The sequence below is a fragment of the Furipterus horrens genome, unplaced genomic scaffold (assembly GCF_987537825.1).
Source record: "Furipterus horrens unplaced genomic scaffold, mFurHor1.1.pri manual_scaffold_1, whole genome shotgun sequence".
Taxonomy (NCBI): Eukaryota; Metazoa; Chordata; class Mammalia; order Chiroptera; family Furipteridae; genus Furipterus; species Furipterus horrens.
In genome coordinates, this window is record NW_028327171.1 from 181,707,686 (window position 1) to 181,731,169 (window position 23,484).

At 38.6% G+C, this 23,484-nt stretch overlaps 1 protein-coding gene across 8 annotated transcripts in view; it reads left to right on the forward strand.

Annotated features, from left to right (window-relative positions):
* The window catches only part of MFSD6 (major facilitator superfamily domain containing 6), a 68,435-nt gene that overhangs the window by 22,400 nt on the left and 22,551 nt on the right, over positions 1-23,484 (forward strand). For all 8 annotated transcript variants that reach the window (XM_090281837.1, XM_090281888.1, XM_090281861.1 and 5 more), the window contains 2 exons: positions 193-1,775; positions 21,947-22,044. In XM_090281837.1, the coding sequence (XP_090137963.1) occupies positions 244-1,775; positions 21,947-22,044 (1,630 nt within the window). In that variant the 5' untranslated portion in view covers positions 193-243. The remainder of the gene's footprint in view (positions 1-192; positions 1,776-21,946; positions 22,045-23,484) is intronic.

A 23,484-nucleotide genomic window follows, 5' to 3' on the forward strand; every position in this document is an offset into this window, starting at 1 on the left:
AGTATTTGATATTTTGAAAGATTTAAAAATAAATCAGTATGGTATGGCTGCAAGTAATAAATGATGAGAATTCATTCTCACAATTATTTTTTAGCTATTGTTTGAAACTCCTCTGTTGCCTGCAAGATGAAGCTTTATGTTTAAATGTTATCAATTTCATTACTAAGCCATCTTTTAAATTTTACTTTACAGATCAATAATCAAAATTTTGAAGGCCATACTTTCTGATGGTGGTGACAAGCCATGGCAACAGATGATAAAGTTGCTATCTTAACTGATGATGAGGAGGAACAGAAGAGAAAATATGTGCTTGCTGATCCTTTCAATGGGATTTCCAGGGAATCAGAAGCACCTTCAAATGAAACACCCTCCTCCACAGAAACAGCTGCTATTCCTGAGGAGGAAGTAGACTGGATAGAGAAACATTGTGTTAAAATAAACAATGATCTTCTAATTTCCAAGGTCTTTTATTTTTTCTTTTATTCTGCCTATGGCTCTCTTTACCCACTTTTGCCTGTATATTATAAACAGCTGGGAATGTCACCAAGCCAGAGTGGATTGCTAGTGGGTATTCGATACTTTATTGAATTCTGCAGTGCCCCATTTTGGGGTGTAGTTGCAGATCGCTTTAAAAAAGGCAAAATCGTTCTCCTCTTTTCTCTTTTGTGTTGGGTTTTATTCAACCTGGGCATCGGATTTGTCAAACCTGCTACCTTGAGATGTGTACCAAAGAGTCCCCCAACAGTTCACCCCACCAATTCAAGTCATCTGCTAACCATCCTGCCAACAAATTCTTCCATTATCACAACACCAAGAATGCGTGAGAAAAGAAACCTGCTTCTTTCCAACGGGCCAGTGATGTTAGAAACAGAGCCCAATATCACAGAAACAGCTCCAAACAAGACCAGTGCACCCACTGTGCAGCCTCAGACAGCTGAAACTACAGAGGATATTAAGGACTTAACCTTCAATCCAATCACAGGAACCCCCACCCCGCCAGGAAATGTAACCAGGGAGACAACTACTACTGTTGTTGCTACCACCAAATCTTTACCTTCTGACCAAGTCACACTTGTTTATGATCAACAAGAAGTAGAAGCTATATTCTTGGTGATTTTGGTAGTTGTCATAATAGGAGAATTTTTCAGTGCCTCTTCTGTCACCATTGTGGACACAGTAACACTCCAGTATCTGGGAAAACACAGAGACCGTTATGGATTGCAGCGCATGTGGGGCTCCCTGGGCTGGGGGCTGGCAATGCTGTCCGTGGGCATTGGGATTGACTACACCCACATAGAGGTGTTCATTGATGGAAAGGGGTGTAAGCCCCCGGAGTACCGGAACTACCAGATTGTCTTCATTGTCTTTGGAGTTCTCATGACCATGGCCTTGATTGTCGCTACTCAGTTCCGCTTCCGCTACAACCACTTCAAAAATAATGAAAACAAAGGAAAAGAGGTGGAAATCCCTCAGGTGGAGAGGAATAGCTCCACCGAGTCCTCTGAGGAGACACCAACCACCACAGGCCACTCACAGACCTTCAGCTTTTGGGACTTGATCAGATTGCTCTGCAGTGTGCAGTATGGCTCGGTGTTGTTCGTGGCATGGTTTATGGGTTTTGGATACGGCTTTGTGTTCACTTTCCTCTACTGGCATTTGGAGGATCTGAATGGAACCACAACACTTTTTGGAGTATGTTCGGTCCTGAGTCATGTATCTGAGCTGACAGCTTATTTTTTTAGTCACAAGCTTATTGAATTGATTGGCCATATCAGGTAAGAACCTTCCTATGTCTGCCCCATAGCAATTAGACCTTATATTTTCATAGTTTTATAGCTCCTTTGGTCATGTTTATGGAATTATAATTTGTACTGGTGTGGGAATGGGGCTTTCTATTCCTTTCTCTTTAAGGAAGAAAGTAGTGAATCTAATTGGATTATCTAAAATAAACAAACAAAGAAAATACACTTTTTTCTGTATGCCAACAGCAAATGTTTTGAGGCACAGGCACATCAGTTTAGTGAGTTGTATTATCCATGGAACTTGAAGGACCTGCCCATCTCAGGCATTTATGAAGGAGGGCTTAACTAGATAAAGAAGATAATGTTTTTTCAGCCTTCAGGTATTCTCAGCCATTTAATGACACAGCTAAACACTGACTATATGGTGTATAAAGATGTCTGTTATATTGAATAAGACTGTGATGTGACCCACCATAATCCCTAATTCATATTACATGGAGGAAAATTCTTATATCATTTCTTCCTGGTTATTACAAGAGTTTCTGTATTTTATCTTCCATGAAGACATGGGACATTAAAAAATGTTCCTTTGGCCTAAAATTTTCCATGTAATCCTTTTAGTCAAAAAATCTAATGCCTAATGTTTCTTCTGTGTAATGTTTCTCACCATTAATGTTTGTCTGAGGTTGACTGAACAGTGCCTTGCCCTTTATAAGTTTTTTGCTTTGTCATTGACTCTACAATAAAGAGCTGCTACACTTAAAGCATTTGTACATCATAGGAAGGTATGGCATGTCTGTTCCTAAAATTGAAAGTTGCCATAACAAAAAAAAGCAGCTCTGTGTCAGTGTGTATGTGGTAATCTTTTTTTTTAAATAAAGATTTATATATTTATTTTCAGAGAGAGGGGAAGGGAGGGAGAAAGAGGGAGAGAAACATCAATGTGTGGTTGCCTCTCACACGCCCCCAACTGGGGACCTGGCACGGAACCCAGGCATGTGTCCTGATGGGAATCGAACCGATGACCCTTTGGTTCACAGGCCAGCACTCAGTCCACTGAGGCACATCAGTCAAGGCTGTATGTGGTAATCTTTATGTCTGCTGGTTCCATGAGAAACTGGAAAGAAATAGACACTGACAAGATCTGAGAAACAGTTAGATTTTTTCTTTTAATTTCCCTTTTACTAACTGAAGAAAATATTTTCTAATGTAAGGTTTCAACCTAGAATCATTCTTTCCCTCAAACAGCTGTAAATATTTTTTCTTGTTTGGTTTTGGTTTTGCCTCTGGAGGCTGTGCCCTAGTCCTTCTCTTTCTCAAATCTCTGATCCCTTTGTTGTCACTAAACAAACTCAGGCACTGTGTGGATGGTTCCCAGATCTACAGAGTCCCCAAGGCACATTTAGTGGGACTGATCTGAAAAGAGTTGTGTAATACTAACGACTTGGAATGTGCTTTAACCTTGTCCAGGTTGTGTTTACATTCTCTGAGCCATGTGGATTGATTAAGATGATCAGGCCGGGTGTATATGGTTGTATTATCACTTCAGCTACTAAAATCAGCAATTCATTTCCAGAAAGGTCCCCAGTTAGGTCTTCCCAGTGAGAGGAGTTCCCAGATGTCATTATTTAATCAGTTAGTAGAATTAATTGAATGTTGACTAAGTAGAGTATATGTATAGGTTCTATTTTCAAAGAAATTGTTAGATTCTTCTCACATGGTAAAAGCAGCTTCATTTCTGCCTTTGCCTTTTGCCTGAGGTATATATTTCCATAATTAAATCCTAGCAGGTTTACTACTTTACAGAAGTGAGTTTACATTTGTGTTTTTCTTTCCTAAGCATTTTTAGTTATTTTTCATCACTTAAAATCCTATGGCTCACTTAATCTTAATTTTTCTGGTTTTATGTACAATAAGCATCTTCCTTTTCTTAATTATGTGATGAGAGAAGGCTTTTGTAGTCACATCGTTGCTCCCAGGAGCCCACTGGGATTCCATCAATTTGTGATCATTTACCTCTTGGATTTGAATTCTGTCCAATAAAATGTATTATCTTAACTTTTTAAAAAAGATTCTGATAGCTGTAGTGAGATTATGCCCACATATTCAGGTAGAATGAATATGGGTTTTTTTGTTTGTTTTTTTTGGTGAGAAATTTGGGAGCCCATTCAGGTGGTGGTGGTTAAGATTTGGGGGTTTGAAAATGTGGTGGTGACAGTTTAAACTTTTCATTGGAAAAATATCATACCTTAATAATTGGTGAAGAGAAATTATCTTTCTATAAATTCATAGTCTTTATGTTTTCCTTGTTGGATCACGAGGAGGTATTTCTCTGTGGCTCTTACATATGCATATATGTTTTTTCAGTATTCTTTGACTGTCTCATTGGGACTTTGTTTTGGGGGGTCAGCAGTACCATAATAATTGTAGATACCCTAATGTAGTCAAAAGTGGATTTTCCACAAATTCTTTATAAAGATTCATAATAAAGAAAAATTCATACCAGAAAATAATTTTTTTAAATAACATGACCAATTTTGATTCATTTAGTATTTTAACAGTTCTTAATAGTTTAGGCCCAGTTTTTCAGGGGAGAACCTGTCTGTAAGTCTAAATATATACACACACAGAGTAGATGATTTCTGAATTTGACCTTCGATTTTTGTCTTTCTCTGGGAAGTGGCTTTCTCAGGAAAATAGGAAAATGCTTAGTATTTCCACTAAAAAAAAGTAAATTTATTTTGATTTGAAACCACAAGACTTTGGAATTTAGAGCAAGTATATTTCTAGATGAATTTTTGTAAAAACTTATTTAACTAGAAATATAAATGTATCTTAAGGGTATATTTAATATATTGCTGAATGTTTCAACAGCCATAAATAGGGTTATGATAAAAATACATTGCTATTAAATATTTGTAAATTTGTAAATCATTACTGTCCAATATTAGGCCACCACCTGTGTTACTTGATTTAAATTTATTAACATTTTAAGGGACACACAAAAATAGACTCAGTCAACTCTGGCTTTGCCCTTAAATTCTTACTCTGTAGGTCAGTTTTGCCATGCAGATGTTATTTGGAAGGTGTAATATAATAACCATTGTTAGCCATTAATTACTACCTGATAATAGCTAACTTTATCCAAACGAACTAGCCAGTCCATTTGGGAAGGAAGGAAACACATGATGCAAATAGCCAGCGGAGGAACAAACAGGCTTTCCTGGTGGGGCCTGGCCGGAAGACCCAGAACAGATAGCAAGATGCTGGCTACCAGCTGAGGACTGTTACGGATGAACAGTTTTTCACGGGAGGAATGGCAATCAGCATTAAAAAAAAGGAGAAAACTGCAGCTGGGTTGATCAGGGAAGGTTGCACAGAGCTGAATTTGAGCTGGCCACCGAAAGATCTAGAGAGGATCGTGCTTATAATTTCTTTCTTTTTCTTGTTTTGTTTCTCATTCTCTCCCTTGTTTCTGCCCACCTCTTTGTGCCATTTTTGATCCTGGATCCTCGCTCTCAGATCCTCTCCTCACCATGCATGTCAGGGTGCTGATTTCTGAAGGCTGCTTCTCCCAGGACCTGGTCTCCTGGCTTCTGTGCGGGTCCAGCTCATGCAGTGGCGCTCTACCAACTGATTCACCAGGAGAGCTTTAAAAATTCCTGATAACCCAGACCAGTTACATCAGACTCTCTAGGGTATGCACAGGCATTCATACTTTTTAAAGGTCCTCAGTTAACTCTTAGTGCAGCCAAGGTTGACAGCCACTGAGCTGGGGGTTGGTACAGAAGGAGGATTAGAGTAGAGAGGAAACCCTAGCCCATGCAGAGTCTTGTGTGAGCTTAGGAGAACGTTCCTTCTGTTGCTTTCAGGTGGTTCTTTCCCTTGCCTCTGGTAGTTTCCACACATGCATGTGCATCATTACTCCGCTGAAAAGTCCAGGGGAACCCTCTGTGTCTCTATGTAGCTCTTTCCACCCCTGTACTCTGCCCTTCTCCCCAGACTCACAGCCCTGTCTCTTCCACTCAGGAGTCTGTGCCCTGTCAGACAGTGTCTCTGAGAGCTGCTGCATCTCGCTGTGACTCTACCCACAGTGGGTGACCCTGAGCTCTGGTAACAGGGTCTTTCCCTTCACCCTCTGACCTAGACCTTGTAGAGGCTGCTGCGGTTCTCTCACCTTACACTGGCTTCTCAGTTCTTTTCATCACCTATCTAACCAAGTCCTTGAATCAAGACAGATTGCTGCCTGTTTCTCTTATTAGATCCTAACACATACACAATCTCTAACTGCTTAGGAGGACTTCTGATAGCAGTGAAGTCCTTTACCACAATGAAGGGACAGAATGAAAATAGAGTAACTGAATTCTTGATTAAAAGACAAAAAGATGATGGACCTTAACCAACTTTCTTTTTCTCATTTCTTAAGGGAGTATTATTTATTCCTTAAAAACAACTTTTACCACAATAAAAAATGTTAAAGACTTAATTTTCACAGTAAATTTGAAATTATAAGTTATACATGCTCTAAAGGAGCAAGTATTAATCTGTTATTTGAAAATCAAAATCCTACATATTTGTTCAATTTAGTTGAACAGTTATTTAGGCTTAGAGAATCCCAGATTAATAGCATGCAGATATGAGCACTAAAAGGATGGGGGTTGGAAAAAACAGGGGCGACTGAAGGCCAGATGGGTGCTGGCATGAGGTACAGGAACACGTACTTTATCCTGGAGGCAGCAGGGAACCATAGCAAAGTTTAGAGGGGGCGGGCTATAGATTTTCACTTATTTGAAATGGGTAACTTTGAAGCAGGGAGCCCACTGAGGAGGTTCTTGAAATAGTCTGAGTGGGAGGTGATACAGGCCTGAACTGCAGCAGGTGCAACAGAAATTGAGGGAAGGGCTGGATTTGGAAGGTATAATTGGCAGAATGATTTGGATGTAGGAAGTGCGGTAGAGCTACACGTTTGCAGCTTGGGTTCCGGTAAACCCGAGAGAAAATTCAGGAAGGAGATGCAGAATTGGGGGAGCCATCTGAATTCAGTGGGTTTGTTTAGTTTGAAGTTGGAACATCTAAATGGGAATGTCTAGCACAGTTGACTGTTATAAGCCTGAAGCTGAATGGAGAGGCTAGGATTGGGGATTCATATCTGGAGTAGTTAAAACCAGGAACATGAATAAGGTCAACAAGCAAATATTGTGGAAGGAGAGAAATGGGCTGAATATTAATTATGACTGTTTTCAAGATTGTACTCCAAGTTTCTGAACTTATTGAAATGTTGGTCTATGCATTAGTTCTTAAAGTATCCTCATACTTAAGAATAATTTGTGTTATGAGGGATTATGTTGTATATTATTTGCTGTAACCTGTGTCCACATCTTCCTTCAGCAGCAAATGACTTTCTGGTCACCCCTCCAATGCCATCACCTGAGCCAGGCATGCTCTATGAGTGTTTGCAAGTGGTCTGAGGACATCAAGGGAGAGAAAAAACTAAAGGGAAAGAAAAAGAGATGGAAAGAAAGGAAAGTAGAAAAAGGAAATATAGGTTCTTCCTAGGAGAAAGTTTCTTCCTGTCCTTATTTCTGAAAGGCAGTGGTACACAGTGGTTACACACATGGGCTTGGAGACTGCCTGGTTCGGACCTGGCTCTGCCGCTTGGAACCATGTGGCCTTGGACAAGTTACATCACTCTGTTTTGTCATCTGTAAATAGGAATAGCACTAGTACCTAACTCTTAGGTTTTGTTTTGTTTTGTTTTTCATGAGGACTGAGTGAGATAAAATATAGCAATTGTTTAGAGCAGTGACTGGTATTTAATAAGAGTTTAGTTCATTTTTTTACTGTTACTTTGTCAGTCTTCTGATATATTACGTTGCTCATAACTACAAGACCCATTGAATATGATAAAACTATAATGACTTAGTATAAAGTCAGGGGTATACAGATCATTCAAACTGCAAAGTTAAAATGTATGTTGCTTTCAAAATAACTAGCATTCCCCTTCAAAAACATCCTGATCAAATTGAGATTCCCCCCCCCGACCCCCCAATTTATGATAACTGTAGATTGTTTATATTCTTCCTGCTGTTTTTTTAGGGCTCGATGACAATGAACTATAATCTCTGTAATAGATGGCATGCAGAATGATTGTAATTATAGCTGTTATTATTTATAAGTGGGTAGATTTCTATTTTTCTATTCCTTTCCCACTTTACCTTCAATGACATTGCTATTCATATTTATAGGAAAAGTCTCTTAGAGCTACTTCAAGTATAGATTCTCATTATTAAACTATAAGCCGTAGAGTCTCAAAAATAGAACTTAGGATCAAGAGCTGAAAGGGTGTAATTTGGTTTTTACTGGCCCTTGAAAAGAACATCTTTGCAAAGAAATATATTACCATCTTATGTCATAGCTCAGGCTGACTCATTAATAACAACATTACTGATCATTGAGCTATTCATAGTTCAGAACAAAAGGCCACTGTTGCAGGGTAGTACAAGTAAATCCAGGGATTTCAGTTATTGGTGTCATATTTGTTTTGTTTTCTACTTTTGGTGGCTGGGTTGACTGAGGCAGTCACTGAATTAAAGAGAACAGGACTAACTCTGAATGAACTGTAGCTTTTGTGGTTGTGGACGGCCTCTCTCACCATCTCATGGGCCAAGGTGGTGGTCTCTGAAGTACGCAAAAAGACCTGGAAACACTTACGCACATGTACAAGGATGCTTACTTGCATACTGCAGCTTTCTGGTACTGAAAAAGAGAGGCAGTCTAAGTATCCATCAAATGGGGAATGGATATGTTCAATATGGTATAGTCACAGGATGGGATATTGTGCAGAAGTTCGAATATGTTGAATGGGAAAAAAGCAAGTTTCGGACTGATACACAATTTGGTACATTTATACATATTTTTATGGATATACCTAAAGTATACAAAGACATTTAAATTTGTAGCGGGAAAATACATTCCAAATTCATATTAGCACTAGCTTTCTGGACAGGATGTAAAAAGAAGGGAACTGGGACAGGGAACAAAGAGGACAGAGGACAAGGAGAGCCTACACTTTATATGTAATATTTAATTTCTTTATGGAAATATGGCAAAGCATTCGTAATTTTTCATTCTTATGCTAGATATATGTAGTCTCTATATTTTTACTTAGTATTTTCTATTGGAAAATAGCTTGAAGTTTAAGTCTATGTATAGTGAGTGGATCAACATAATTGTCCTCCTATAGAAGAACCAAATATGTATGTGTGTGTGTGTGTGTGTGTATGTTTTAAAGAAACATATTGTATCCAAATATATCAGGGAAGTACTGAAATTTTATGCCTCTGATATGTACATTGCCCACATATTTTCCCCTAAGTAACATAAATAAAATGATTAAAAGTCTACTTTATATAATTATCATGATTTCAGGTCTTATTTTCCCTCTCTTTAAAATGCGATCAGGTGCAGATTTATAGTAACTCATTAGGAATTAATACCAAACTGTACCCAACAACCCTGATTTGGATAGTAATTATATTTCTCTCTATATGAGAAGAAATCGAGGTACATTCCAAAGATCATAAAGTTTATTACTGGCAGTGGTTTTGAATACAGGTATTTGCATGAGCTGTTTAATATATCTTCTGTCATACAGCCTTTTTTGTATAAGTCAAAAACCTATGTAATCTGGCTAATTATACTTCTGCTTAGCCATAGAAATATTTGGGAGATTGCAATTATATAATTTTGTAGAATACTCTGAAGAGTAGATAAGAAAATAAATTTTCTTAGAAGCTTACTTCATAGCATTCATCTCTGAAGCCTTTCCAACTGGAAGCAAGAATACCACTCTATTCTTATTTCAGCATTTTTTCTTTGCCTTTTCTCTGTTGAAAACAGCACCTTTGAATAGTAGTCCATAGAGACAAACAGTAACTTGTTAACTTTTTCTTTCCTTTAAAAAGATAACAGGCAGATTAAAGCTCAGATATTATCAGAAAGAATCAGTGTTAGGTTACACTCACCTAATATATTTTTGAACCATGCTGTTGCGTGTTGTGGTTGACTGCTGAGTACAGTGAGGAGTCCTCAGCTGATGGAGTGTGGTAATGGTCCCTGGTTCTAACTGTGGGATGCTGGCCTGGGATTTCATTCCATTTAGGAGAATGAGAAAAAGAAGGGAGCAGATTGGCCCAGCCTTGAATCCAGTCATCTTTCTAAGTCCTGTTGGGTAGTCTGGTAGCTATCCAGGTTCTTTTCTTCTTTTTGCCTGTTGACCTATAAAGCTAGTGTGTATGTGTGTGTCAATGTGCATGTGTATGCTTGATCTATATTCAAATACTACACCGGGTCTGACTTTGAATATGTCAGCATTGAACTCTGTTAAACCTTTGGTTCCTCATTTGTAAAGTGGATATAATAATTGTATCTAACTTGTATCATTGTTATTAAGATTAATGAGATAATAGTATGGCACATAGTGAGTGCTCAACTATAAACAGTAAGTGGTATTATTACTGTTATTATTCACTCCGTCAACAAGTATTTTATTAAGCACTTTTGTAGTTCCTGAAGATATCTGGAGTGCATAATAAGATAGACAAAGGCCAGTCCTCATGGGACATTCTATTGGGGTAGACAATAAGCAGTAAACAGATTATTTTATTTCCGATAATGATGAGTGATAGATGGCAAAAATAATGCAGGATGTAGGGTCCCAGAGTGATTGAGGAGAGGCGACTGTTTTAGCTTGGGTAGGGTGGGAGGATTTCTCTGAGGAAGTGACAGCTGAGCAGAGATCTGAATAAAAGCTACCCAGTGAAGATTTAGGGGCCAGAGGAGATCCGCATGCTTGAATGGCCTAAGGAGAGAAAGAGGAATAATAGGAAGCCAGTGAGGTGGGCATGGATCCTGCAGGGTCTTGAGGATCATGCTAAGAGACAGGATGTTATTCTAAGAGAAGTAGGAAGACATTGGTGAGTTTGAGCAAGGGGTGACGTGAACCAATTTCTGCTTTTATGTTTTTTAAAACAATTATGTGGATGAAGAATTTATTATCATAATTTACCTTGCTCTCCTTTAGAAGGGTCATATTTTACTTCATTCTCTGAGTTTCAGAGACATTATGAATTGTTCCTTTTTTTTTTCTTGAGTTATAAGCTGGTGATTCATGCACTGTCTTTGTTGATGTAGTGTCTTCCACCAATCAAGATAAAGGATTTTCTGAAAGCAACTTCACAATTTCAGAATAACCATAGAATCTAGAGGATTAACAAAACATAGAAGTTTAAAAATGTTCAACCTTAACAAAAAATATAATTATGGGACAGTATTGTAAATGTAATAATAGTTGTTACACTATCATTTGAACACTTACCTATAAAGTACTTACAGAGGCACTGCAGAATGCTTTACCTCCAAGCCCTCATTTAATCTTTTTAACAGCCCTGTGAATTAGGCACTGGCGCGTCCATTTTAGAGAGAGGTTCAAAGTGGTTAAACAGGTTGGTTGCCCGTGGTGACACAACTAGTACCTAGCAGAGGTAGGATTCAAACCCACACCACTCAGACTCCAAAGCCCATAGATTCATTGGCACAGAGTTAGAATGGCGAGTATTTTGTTCCTTTATGCAACCTAGTCTTACCTCTTCGTGTTATTCTTTTCTGCTCTGAGTGACCAGTGTCTGGTACAGCTCTTTCAGCTGTCACAAGCACCTTCCTGTATCTTCCTGGTAAGATCTCCATTCCTCTAAAATGCCCCCTTTTCCCAAATTATTCTTTTTACCCCCAGTGAAACTTAATTCCTACAGAATAGCTATCCTCAAGCAGTGATAGGATGACAGTAAATGTGATTAAACTAACTCACACGGAATATAAATGGCAAAAACGAATATTTCTCATGATGACTATCTATCGTACAGAAAGATGTGGAACTTGCTTCCTCACAAGGTAGCTAAGATCTATGTCACTTAGGACTCTTTTCACTTGAGGTGGCAGAAAACCTTACCCAGAGTGGCTTAGGCAAATCAGGGAATGTATTGTGTAACTGAAAAGTCTAGCAGATGGTCTTAGGTGTAGCTTTAACTAGGCCTCAAATGCTGTGATCAGAATCTGAGTCTCGCCATCTACTAGCCCTGTCTCCTGTTGGGTCGGCTTCGTGCCCAGGCCTACACTGGAGGTCCCAGGCAGGTGCAGGCACACATGTTCCCAGGATCAAACCCAGGTCAAAAGAGAATGCTGCCTTCTCTTAGTTTCTGCTTAGCAGCTAAAACAACAACATCTATTGTACTGACTGCCCACAGATCTGACTTTGGGCTAACACAGCCCACTTCCTCAGCAGAAACGCCCTTCATATATTTGAATGTCCCTCCTACAGCTTTGTGCCTCCAATTCCCTCAGGGATTTTCCCTAGAACATCATCCCAGACTCTCCTCCCACTTTCCTCATCCTTATTCTGGCTCCTTTCTCTTTATCAGTGATCTCTTAAGTGTTCCCACTTCTTCTGTGGCATGGTTAAAGTAAAAAACAATGGAATTATTATCTCCTTTTAGTTTGGTCATGATAATCTTTCAGTCTGAGTTTTGATGAACTTGTTTAGTTTCCTCAAATTTACCTTGGGGTCAGCTAAAACTCTTGAGGCCTTTTTCAAATTAACTGTTATGCCAGATGTCAATGATTATTTTCTGCAAATTATAGAATTTGTGTTCTATGTATACCTCAGGCCATCTCAAGGAAAATTTTTAAACAGAATTATGGTGTGTGTGTGTGTGTGTGTGTGTGTGTGTGTGTGGTCATTTGACTTTAACCTAAATGGAAACTATAATAATAAAACAGCATAGTGTATCTTGCAACTGGTTGGGTTCCATTAGGGTTCTACTTTGTTTTGAACATCCTTATTTTTCTACTTGGAGATATATACAACTTAAGAAAAATATACAGATAAACTAAGAGAAGAATGGAGAGATATAAATATGGCCAGGAACTGGCACAGTAAACTGGTTGATCGTTACCATAATTATATTCTTAGCTCATCAATCTCTTTGGAGAGGAAAGATTTGAAAGCAGCAAAATAAAGAATGACTTAACACCAGTAAAGACTCAGATTTCAATTTTCTAGAAGAAAAAAGTAAAGGAAGTATTGGTAGCTGCACAAAACATACACAGCTAAATGGATATTTTCCCCCACCTACTGTTCTGACACAATGTGGTTGTTATGCTCTGTTCTACAAGATGGTCAGTGACCGGCAACAGCTGCTTGGTGATGGAGACTTGGTGGCTTCCAAGATCTCTGTTGGTGATTCAGCTGTGGTACGGTAGGTATGGGAGTGCCACTGACTCTTTGAGCTTTGTGGCTTGTATGTTAACTCTTAATCTTCTGGCGAGATAGGCCTGTGAGTACTCAATAACCCTGTGATCTGCTTATTTACATGTGTTGAGGATCCACTGCATGAGTGCTTCAGGATGCCCCAAATAACCCAACTGTAGTCAGGTATTCGTTGAACTATTGTTTGTCCACATAAATGACTTAATATTTATCTTCATGTATAGCCTATTAACATTAATCAAGAATATTGCCAAATATGGACACCCATTTTTTTTAACCATCCTAGTTCTAGGCCACTTTTCTAAGTCAGTTCATTCTTTCACATGTCCATCATTTATTCCTATACTGTAATCAGGTATCATAGTATGTGTATGTATATAATTATATATGCATAGTTTGTATTTAAATCTTGTTCACCACCACATCCCTGCACTTACACAGTATTCAATAAATATTTGTTGAATGTTGCTCTATTTAAAGTATTCATATTGTCGCTCTAGCCATGCATATTTATTGAGTGCCTGCTATGTGTCAAGCACTGGAGATGAAACTGAGCCAAAGTAATATGAAATAGACCTCACCTTGTGTGGAGCATACAGTCAGGTTGTCGTATGGTTACAAATGAGATATGGGTCGCCAGGACAGGCATGTGGTGCTGTGATCACATATAAAGGAACTGAGTGAGATCTGAAGGAGGGTAGGATATCAGGTCACAGTTAGGGACGAGTGGGGACATGGCCCAGTGGGTCCACCTGGCATTCATGTGGCTGGAGGACAGAAAGCTAGGCAGAGCATTGTGCTTTAAGGGAAGATGGTTTATAGAGGAATCTTGTTTCCTGTCAGCAGTTTTGATTCAAAGGTTCCCACTGAATTATATATGTCTTCTGATGATTCAGGTGGCTCATGAAGCAAATGAGCATGATTCTTGAAGTCAGGCTGTACAGACTGCCATTTTCTTTGTCAAGAAAGAGTATGATAATGGCAATGTTGATTACTTCATGTGCCTTTACTATTTGTATGACTGTGTAGTTTATTCACAGGCAGTCTCACAACAGATTCAAAAGATAATGAATATTGAATATAGGGTGTTGAATTGTTTTTTAAATTTTTATGTGTTGATTTGAGAGAGAGGAAGGAAGGGAGAGAGAGAGAGAGAAAGAGAGAGACAGAGAGAGGGAAACATCAACTTGTTTCACTTACTTCTGCAGTCATTGGTTGCTTCTTGTATTTACCCTGACAAGAGATTGAACATGCAACCTTGGCATATTGGGACAACACTCTAACCAACTGAGCTATCTGACCAGTGCCTGTCTATTGTTTTTAAGCCAAAATAGAAACCCAGGTAACAATCCCTTCAGGTTGGAGAGCCATTGGTCAAACATCATATGTCATTTACTGTGCCTGTTTATAGCTACATGAAACACAGTGACTGATCTCTACTCATTCTTTAAGAAAGTAGATATACACATGGAAGAAAATTCAAGAGTACTGGAAGATATCCAGTAAAGTTTCTCTCTCACACCTGGACAGTCCCCTAACTGCCCTTCTTAGAAACCATCAGTGATATGACTTTTTAGTGAATCCTTCCAGAGATGTTCTACTCACATGTAAGCTCATGCATGCATATATAACTCTCCTACTCTGACATAATATTAGAATGCTGTACATACTATTCTGCAGTATCTTTTAGTTTGCTCTAGGTGACAGCATCAAGTAGTTAGTGGATTAATGATAAAACATAACATAGTCACAACTTAAACATTATAAAACACAAGAATATTTAAAAATTTGCTAATCTTTTGATGTAGGGCTAAACCTTTTCTTTGAGCACAATTTTACTGATTGGGATTAAACCATACCTATAATCTATGGTTTCCATCAGTTTCAATTTCTTTAATGTGGAACACAAATTTAAAGATACTTTCTAACAATCTGAGAGAATTCTTTTAGTTTTTTATTAACCCCAGTTTTTATGGTTGTCTTTCCCATGCCTAATTGGATAGTTTTTTCACCTTTTAAATATTGTTATATGATTACAAAAAAGTACATAATTCACTAAAGAAACTCAAAATCTACAAAAATATACTCTTTGGACAATGAAGGGGCCTGTAATGAAAACTTCAATATAACCATCGATCATGGTTTGGTTTCTATCTCCTTCTGGAATTGTTTATGTAATAATATAACTTGAATATGGACACACACACGCACACAGACACACACAACATTTTATGACACAATGACCAGGAAGCCAGTGTTCTGAGAGACTCAGTCAGTAGTTCTCAACAAGAGTTGTTTAGAAATGCACAGGGGCATTTTTAGTTGTTTCAGAGACTGGCATTTACGCGCAGGGTCAGGGATCCCGAACATCCTTCAGTGAATGGGTAGGTCCCATAAAATAAAAAATTATACCATCCATAAGGATAGTGGCCAAATGAGAAACTCTGTTTTCAAGAGAGCAGTTCTTCTTTTTGCCTTAATATTTTATCAGTTTATATAAGATGATGTTAACTTAATGTTACTGTAGACTCACTGAGTACTTGAGCAAGGCAGGCTCTTTCTGAGTACAAAGATAAAAGACACCATCCTTATCTCCCAGGAACTCACAATCTTCTGTGTGCTACAGTGGTAGATTGTGACAAGTATCCTAATGGAAACAGTGTAACAGAGGAACAGGGGGAGGTAAACCAATTATACTTGGAGTCACCTGGGAAGGCTTTTTGGAAGGGAGGATCCTTTTCAAGGATGGGACTCTCACAATTAGAGGTAGCAGTTCCAGAAGGCGAGTCTTGGAAAAAGAGGAATATGTCATCAGCTCTGCCAGCTCTAGCTAAGCACTTGATCTGGGCATGAGGTGTGGCAGTTCCAGCCACGTGTTGTCAGGTCGCTGACTCTGTGGCCATGTCTTCTCTCCCTGTCTGGCTGCTTTTGCTACCATTGGGGTGTGAAAAGAGTGTACCATGATGGTAGCTCAGGGAATGCCAGCTATGTTCCCTTTAAACCAGACACAGGATGGCAAGAAATGCCACCACGAGCGGACAAGAAAGGGGAGAGAGGACAAGAGATTCCAGATAGTTACAATAAAACCCTGTTCTGCTAGAGGGCAGAGAAACCCTGGTGGAACATTTATAGTAACATTACATCACGGAAGTTGGCTGGGAGGAGGGGAATGGGTATGAGAAAACATATTTTTCTAGACTAAAATTTAACTCTTTCAAGACGTAAACTTTATATTTGAATTATTCTCTAAAGAATTTGTATATATATATTTGTCCTACCTTCTTCAACAAACTATAGGGAACATCATCTTACTAAGGTCATCAGTAGGAATCAGTGATTGTGCTAGAAATAAGCTTCATTCCCGGGGAGGACCACACTGCTTACGTTGAATGCTTACATTAAACACCAGAATCTTGACTGTAGGTAGCAGCTGATGTCTGCCTGGTAAATGAACTTCTGCAACAATATCTAAAGGAGGTTTTTGTTTTGTTTTTAATGACAAGTTTATATGGACCATAAAAGGATGACCTGGGAACAAGGGAACCTAACCTAAGTGTGAGACATACTATTTACCATTCAGAAAACCCAAGCTGAATCATACATGAGGCAGACTCTAGACTGTGTGCTCCAAGTATCTGGTATTAATGACCAATCTATCTCATTAGAATTGGTAAAAAATCTAGCTAGGCATAGCTGAGGAAGTTGTCTGGGTGGTCTGTAACCTGTTCAAAATGTTGCTTTCTGAATCTTAGTTTGTTGCTAGTCTCTTTCATGTCCCATTGTGCCCTCGAGCAATAAGCAATAGTTGTATGCATTGGAACCTGTGCGTCTTGTAAGGCAGGTTGCAGAGAATTTTCAGTCTACCTATAGGTACTTTACTTCTGATAGAAAAAAACAATCTTTATCCAGGTATTTTGTTTTTATTCAGTGATGTTTTTTGTTTGTTTGTTTTTGAGGAACTTTTATGTTTTTCTAGTAGAGGTTTTGCAAAATGCTTGTCCCAGTTCCTCATTGGGCTGAGACTTGGTTCTCTTGCATGGTATTGCGCTTTTGTTCCTCAGATCTGAGCATTATGGGATAGCCCTGCTTTGAGGTCTTTCTTTGCTGCTAATACCCTGCATTAGCTCTGGAATAAAAACTAATTTTCAGATTGGATCTAGACTGGAAAACTTCACTTATCTTTTCATAAATCCTTAGACTTTGACCCTTTTTATATCTTTTACTTTTATATTGTTCAAACACCTTCCCTGTCTTCAAACACTTGAGATTTTATGGTTAACCTTTGTTCCCATTGTTCCCTCTGCCTGTAATGCTTCCCCCACCCTTTTTTTGTCCTATTATTTCTAACCCAGGTGTCCCTAAATCCCCAGGTACAGCCATCAGCCTCTTCCCTGTATTCCCACTGCACTTTGTGCATATCTCTTAGAGTATTATATTTTAACTTTGTTTGTCTGTCTCACCACTAGACTGTAAGTTCCTTGAAGGCAAAGAGGATTTCTCTTCATTTTTATTCCTCTTAGGTCTTGCACAGTGTGTATGGTACATAGTGTTATCTCAACAAATATTTGTTGAGCAAAATTCATGTTCATTGTGGTTTAGAGAGGTTCTTGAAGAATTCAACTCTATTATAGATGGTTAAAATTAGAAAAGTAGGGTGTCATAACTAGCCTAAACTCTGTTAGGAACTGTAGAATGACTCACAATTAATTTTATCCATATTTGAATACTGTCTGTCTGGAAAAAAAGGTACCAGTTTTATTATAAGATTACCACCAATTTGTCCTGCCATTGTGTCCTGTGAATTGTGGTTGTATAAGAAATTAGAATCTCATAAACTTTTTCTCCTTTGCCCAAATACAGAATCAAGGTGTGTTTCAAGCGATTTGGGTTTTCCTTGGTGCAGTGTTCTCTGCTGAATTATTTGATCCCTACCAGTTGTGTTCCTCTTTATAGAAAAGTTCACTTACACCAACCACCTGTGCTAACATTGCCTTTATTTCTTGCCCATCTTTATACCTACTGATTTCCTGTTGTAGGGAGGAAATAGGAAAGTGATGATGTTGTTTCCGAGCTTTTGCATTATAGGTGTTCAGTAGGTATCTGTATCTCACTGAGAAAGATTTTCAGACTATTTTTCTATATTTCCAGACTTCACCATGGCCAGGAAAATTCTAGTACCCTAAACATGTACTCTGTATTCAACATAATAAATTTGATTGTCCAGAAGATAATCTAGTAAATCACATTATAGTTCCAGTTTATTAGCAAATCCTTGATTTCATGAGTGTATGTATTTGCTAGGACTGCTATAACAAAGCACCACAGATTTGATGGGTTTAAAAACAAAATTTATTTACTCATAGTTCTGGAAACTAAAATTCCAAGGTCAGAAGGTTAGCAGGGTTTATTCCTTCTGATGACCTGTCTCCCTGGCTTATCTTTGTCCAGTGTCTTCACTGGGTCTTCCCTGTGTGCCTGTCTGTGTCCTAATCTCCTCTTATTGGAGATTAAGTCATATTGAATTAGCACTCACTCATATGACATTTTACTTTAATTACCTCTTTAAAGCCCCATCTCCAAATACAGTTACACTCTGAGGTGCTGGGGTTTAGGACTTAGGACTTCAACATATAAATGTATTTGGGAAGGACGACACACAATTCACCTCCAAACAGTGAATAAAAGGCAGTGTAAATATTCCACTCAGATATTAAAGAGATTCTTAGGTTGCTGAGATTAAAATGCTGCCTTCCCTTCTGCTCATAATTTTACCTTTGCTGATTTCTTGAAGTCACTGGCTTCCCCAGAGGGCTGGTGAGGAAGGAATGCTAGTGCTCTTCTATCTTTTGGAATTCTGGAATAAAAATTTTGTCAGAGAACAAAAGGTTACTTGATTACTCTTCTTTAAGATAATAATAATAATGAGGGTACCATTTATTGAGTGCTTATTTGGGGCAACTCACTGGGTTGTAATAATCACAACAAGCCTGCAGAGTAGATGTTATCCCTACTTGATATGAGGAAACTGAGGCTGAGAGAGATGAAGTAACGTGCCCTGGATACTTCTTTTCTTTTTTTAAAAATCCTCACCCAAGGATATATGTGTATTTACTTTTTTTTAGAGAGAGGAAGTGGGAGGGAGAGAGAGAGACATTGATGTGAGACAGAAACATTGATTGGTTGCCCCCCATATGCACCTTGACTGGGGAGCAAGCCCACAACCTAGGTATGTACCCTGACCGGGAATCGAACCTGCAACCTTTTGGTGCACGGGACGACATTCCAACCAATTACCCACCTGGCCAGGGCACCCTAGATACTTCTTGTTTTGGTTTTTCTCCTCTAAGGTACCTCTTGGGTCTTGAAGGATGACTATCAACTGTGAGGTTAGAATATGGGAAAGAAGTGAAGGATATATCAAGCTCATAGCCACTTGGCTTGTTGGTGACAACTTGAGACCTAAGGGTCCCAGAAGTTATAGACTCCAGGGGATGAATTCCACATGGGTAGTGATATGAAGGCATAGCACAATCTCTTATACTGGGCTGATTGATTCTGGGTTGCTTTAGGCCAGGACCTTTGGACTGTGGGTTGGATTAAACAATGGTTGTCATAGTAAATAATTCAGAGTTGGGTTTAGAAGAAAGGTTTGGGAGAAGCAATATGAACATAGGGAAGGTGTGATATGAAAACAAGGAAGATGCATTACCAATTTTTAAAAATAGGAATATAGTATTACTGGAAGCTGCTTGGAATGAATTAAATCAGTGGTTGTCCAGTCTGGCTGAGTATCTGAATAATCTGGGCAGCTTTCAAAAGCTCCATGCCTGTGTGCCAGCCCTAGAGATAGTCATTAACAGTGGCGTGGACCTTGACATTTGCAGTTTTTAACAGTTACCTGAGTAAATCTGATGTACATCCAAAATGAAAAAGGAACTAACGAGACAGGCCAGGGTTTGGTGAGCTACAGCCCATGGGCCACATCTGGCCTGCTGCCTGTTTTTGTATGGCCCATGAATTAAGAATGGTTTCTACACTTTTAAGTGGTTGAAAAAAGTCACAAGAAGAATATTTTGTGATATGTGAGAATTATATGAAATTTAAATTTCAATGTTTATAGATCAGATTTAAAAAAAAATTTAGAGAGGGGAAGGGAAGGAGAAAGAGGGGGAGGGAAAGGAGAAAGAGAGGGAGAGAAACATCAATGTGTGGTTGCCTCTCATGTGTCCGCAACTGGGGACCTTGCCCGCCACCCAGGCATGTGCTCTGACTGGGAATCAAACCGGTGACCCTTTGGTTCACAGGCTGGCGCTCAATCTACTGAGCCACACCAGCCAGGGCTATAGTTCAGATTTTATTGGAACACAGCCATCCATGCTCATGCATTTACACGTTGTCCTGTGGTGGTTGCTTTCGCTCTACAACAGCAGAGTTGAGTAGTTAGTTGCAAGAGACCAACAAACTCTAAACTATGTTTGCTGATCACTGAGTTAGGTTAAGTCAAGCTCATCAACAGAGCTAATTTAGAACTTAAAAAGGAGACACAGATTTGTGTAACTTGTGTGTTTGTGTAGTGTATTTTGCATTTAATTTCCTGTGGGCTTTTTTGTTTGTTTCCTAGCAGAGAGACCCTGGCTGATTGATCTGTAGCAAGTTTGTTCAACAAATCAAATTTTTTATCAAAGAGGATTGAAACATATACTTTTCCCCTCAAAACATACAAGTACAAAGAACATAATGTCTACAAAATATGATGACCCAGACCTTTTCAATACTGAGAATCTCCCAAATCCCAATACTCATTTCCTATTTCATTCTCACCCCCTCAACCCCTTTTTTGTCTTTCTCCCATCCTTCTGTTCCACATTTGTAGTTAATACCAGCTGGATGCCTCAAAGCATTTCCTTTCCTTGATCTAATATTTGAAAAATGGACAATATTTATAGGAATGATTTTAATATAAAAATATAGTTGAGCAAGCAAGATTAGGAAAATACTACTGATTGTCGTAATATTTCTTTTACCTTCTATTTTTCACCCACTTGAATTTAGAAAAAAAGAAAAGCATTAAGGCCAGAAAAATTAACAGAAAATGGAGAACAACCAAGAAGGAGAAATCCATACCATCAGGTTGTGTTTTATACAAAGCAGCAGCCACTCTTTGCTTCCAACCTAGCCCATCCAGTTCAGAATGAGAGAGATCGGAACATTATGCTTGGACATACCACTATGGGCCTTTGTTTATTTTGTTTTTACTCATAATTTTGGTGGTGATGATTGTGAGGAGGAAAAGTGAGCCTATGATTTCATGCTTTTTAAAAAATAAATAAATATGTAACAACTGAACTAATAGGAAAAAGTATTTGATTTCCAAGTTCATTATTCATCATTGGATGATAGTTTTGATGACCTTGAGAATCTCCTTGTGAAACTGCTTGGTGTCTTGGGTACTACAAGCAAGCCCACATTCATATTCATATGCTCTCATTTTTATCCTGTCCTTCCCCTATCATAGTGAAGTAGCTACTCTCCCAGGCATATTTATCCTACAGCCACCTGGAAAGAAGCCAGCAATGTCATTACAGATGGCAGTGTGCCCAGACTATCTTAAAAAAAAAGCATCCTCTCTGCTACTAATTAAGTTTCAGGAAGGGTGATGCTCGCCTTTATATTAACAAGCATTTTGAAAGGCTGAGGGCAGATATGTAGAAGCAATCTTATTCCTAAGAGTTCCTGGTTAAATTTCATTGTCCTTTAGCTTCCCCACTTCTAAGTTTGGAACACTGTCTGCTGGATGATGGACGGTTTGGGCAGGGGAAAATACTGTTATTGTTTGTATCTTATACCAGGGCCCCAACTTATTTTCTTTTGCTTTCTTCAGGGTTCTGTATATTGGCCTGGCTTGCAATACAGCTCGCTATATTTATATTTCCTATCTGGAAAATGCTTGGACTGTTCTCCCCATGGAAGTTCTTCAAGGTAAGTTAACAGCTGGAATTATAATTATTTTTCTATCTGACTGAGCTATGACTATGTAAAAGATCGGTGGCCTTCAGCGTCTGACTCTACAAAGGAAGGGTGGACCTGCTGTTTTATCTGATTTTGAGGTGGTGGTTAAGGAAGAGGTGACATCAGTGGGGCTGGCTTTTCAGTTTTTCTGAATTCTGTTCTGTGTTTGTTGAGCCAAACAAAGCTTGATTTGACCCACACCCTGTGATTAAACAAAGAAAGAATTCTTGGATAAACTCTTATGTACAGTTGTTAGGCATATACATTCAGTTATTTTTGAATTTAATGAATTTATCTTTTCAAGATTTTTGGTGTTTTGATTTTGTAGGTTAAGTACACTTAATGAAAAAAGTTGTCATAATTATTTTATACCTTCAATTATTTTTGTCACATCAAGTGATTTATAACTAAAGCTATAGTCAGGCTATTGTTTTCCCCTTAAATCTTTGCTCAAATATGCAGACCTGAATTCTTCTATTTGCTTTAGTGCACTGTTTTCCTCTAACATATAACTTTGAAAAAATTCTAGGAGGCTCTTTCCATGTGGCTTAAGAACACTGAAAACATGGATATTTATTTAAGCTCATTGCCATATTAACTCATATATTTCCAACTATATCCTAAGAACCCCCATTCATAGCTTGGCTAAACCATGGTGGCTGGCATTATGATTAAAATAGTGGTTGGTATTATGATTAAAATAAAGGTTCAGGACAAGATCATTGGCATTGAGGTCTTCTGGGACAGCCCAGGCGCCTAAATCATTAATTGCATTAAATAGTCTGTGATTATATACAATTTCATTAGCTTTATATATTGTTATCATTTTCCCTAACCCTAAGGATGCAAATACAGCATGATCAACATAATTTCTTATAACGATATCTAAGCCGAAAGACTCACAATTAGCTTTCCTCTGATGTAAGTGGCCTGATGTGACTTCTGAAAATGGTTTGCTATTCACTTTACCCTTAAAGCCCCACAAAATCATGCAAATAAAGAGGTTCAAATCTTTGTGTCCACTTTAAAAACACTTGTGAAACTTCCCAGGCCATCAAGGGTATGCACAGCAGAAAAGCTACCAAGATCTGAAGGATGTCACTTCACAGAAGCAATGTGTGCCATTCTGCCATTACAATGGTGGAGTTAGCAGGTGTGCCCAGGCCAAACAGTGGGGCTGGACACAGGGTCAGTGACCCAAAATGAGTGCTGAATTTTTGCTACACAGGCTTAAAATGCAGAGAATAATGCTTAAGGGTTGAGCATTAAACACAACCAGATGAACAAAGCCCCCGAGATGTGGCACAGAATTTACAGAGCTCATAGGTGTATTAACCCATACATGAGCTCTCAGACCTGCCATGTCGAGAGGCTCCTTACTGAAAAGGAGTGGATTGTTCCTCAACCAGA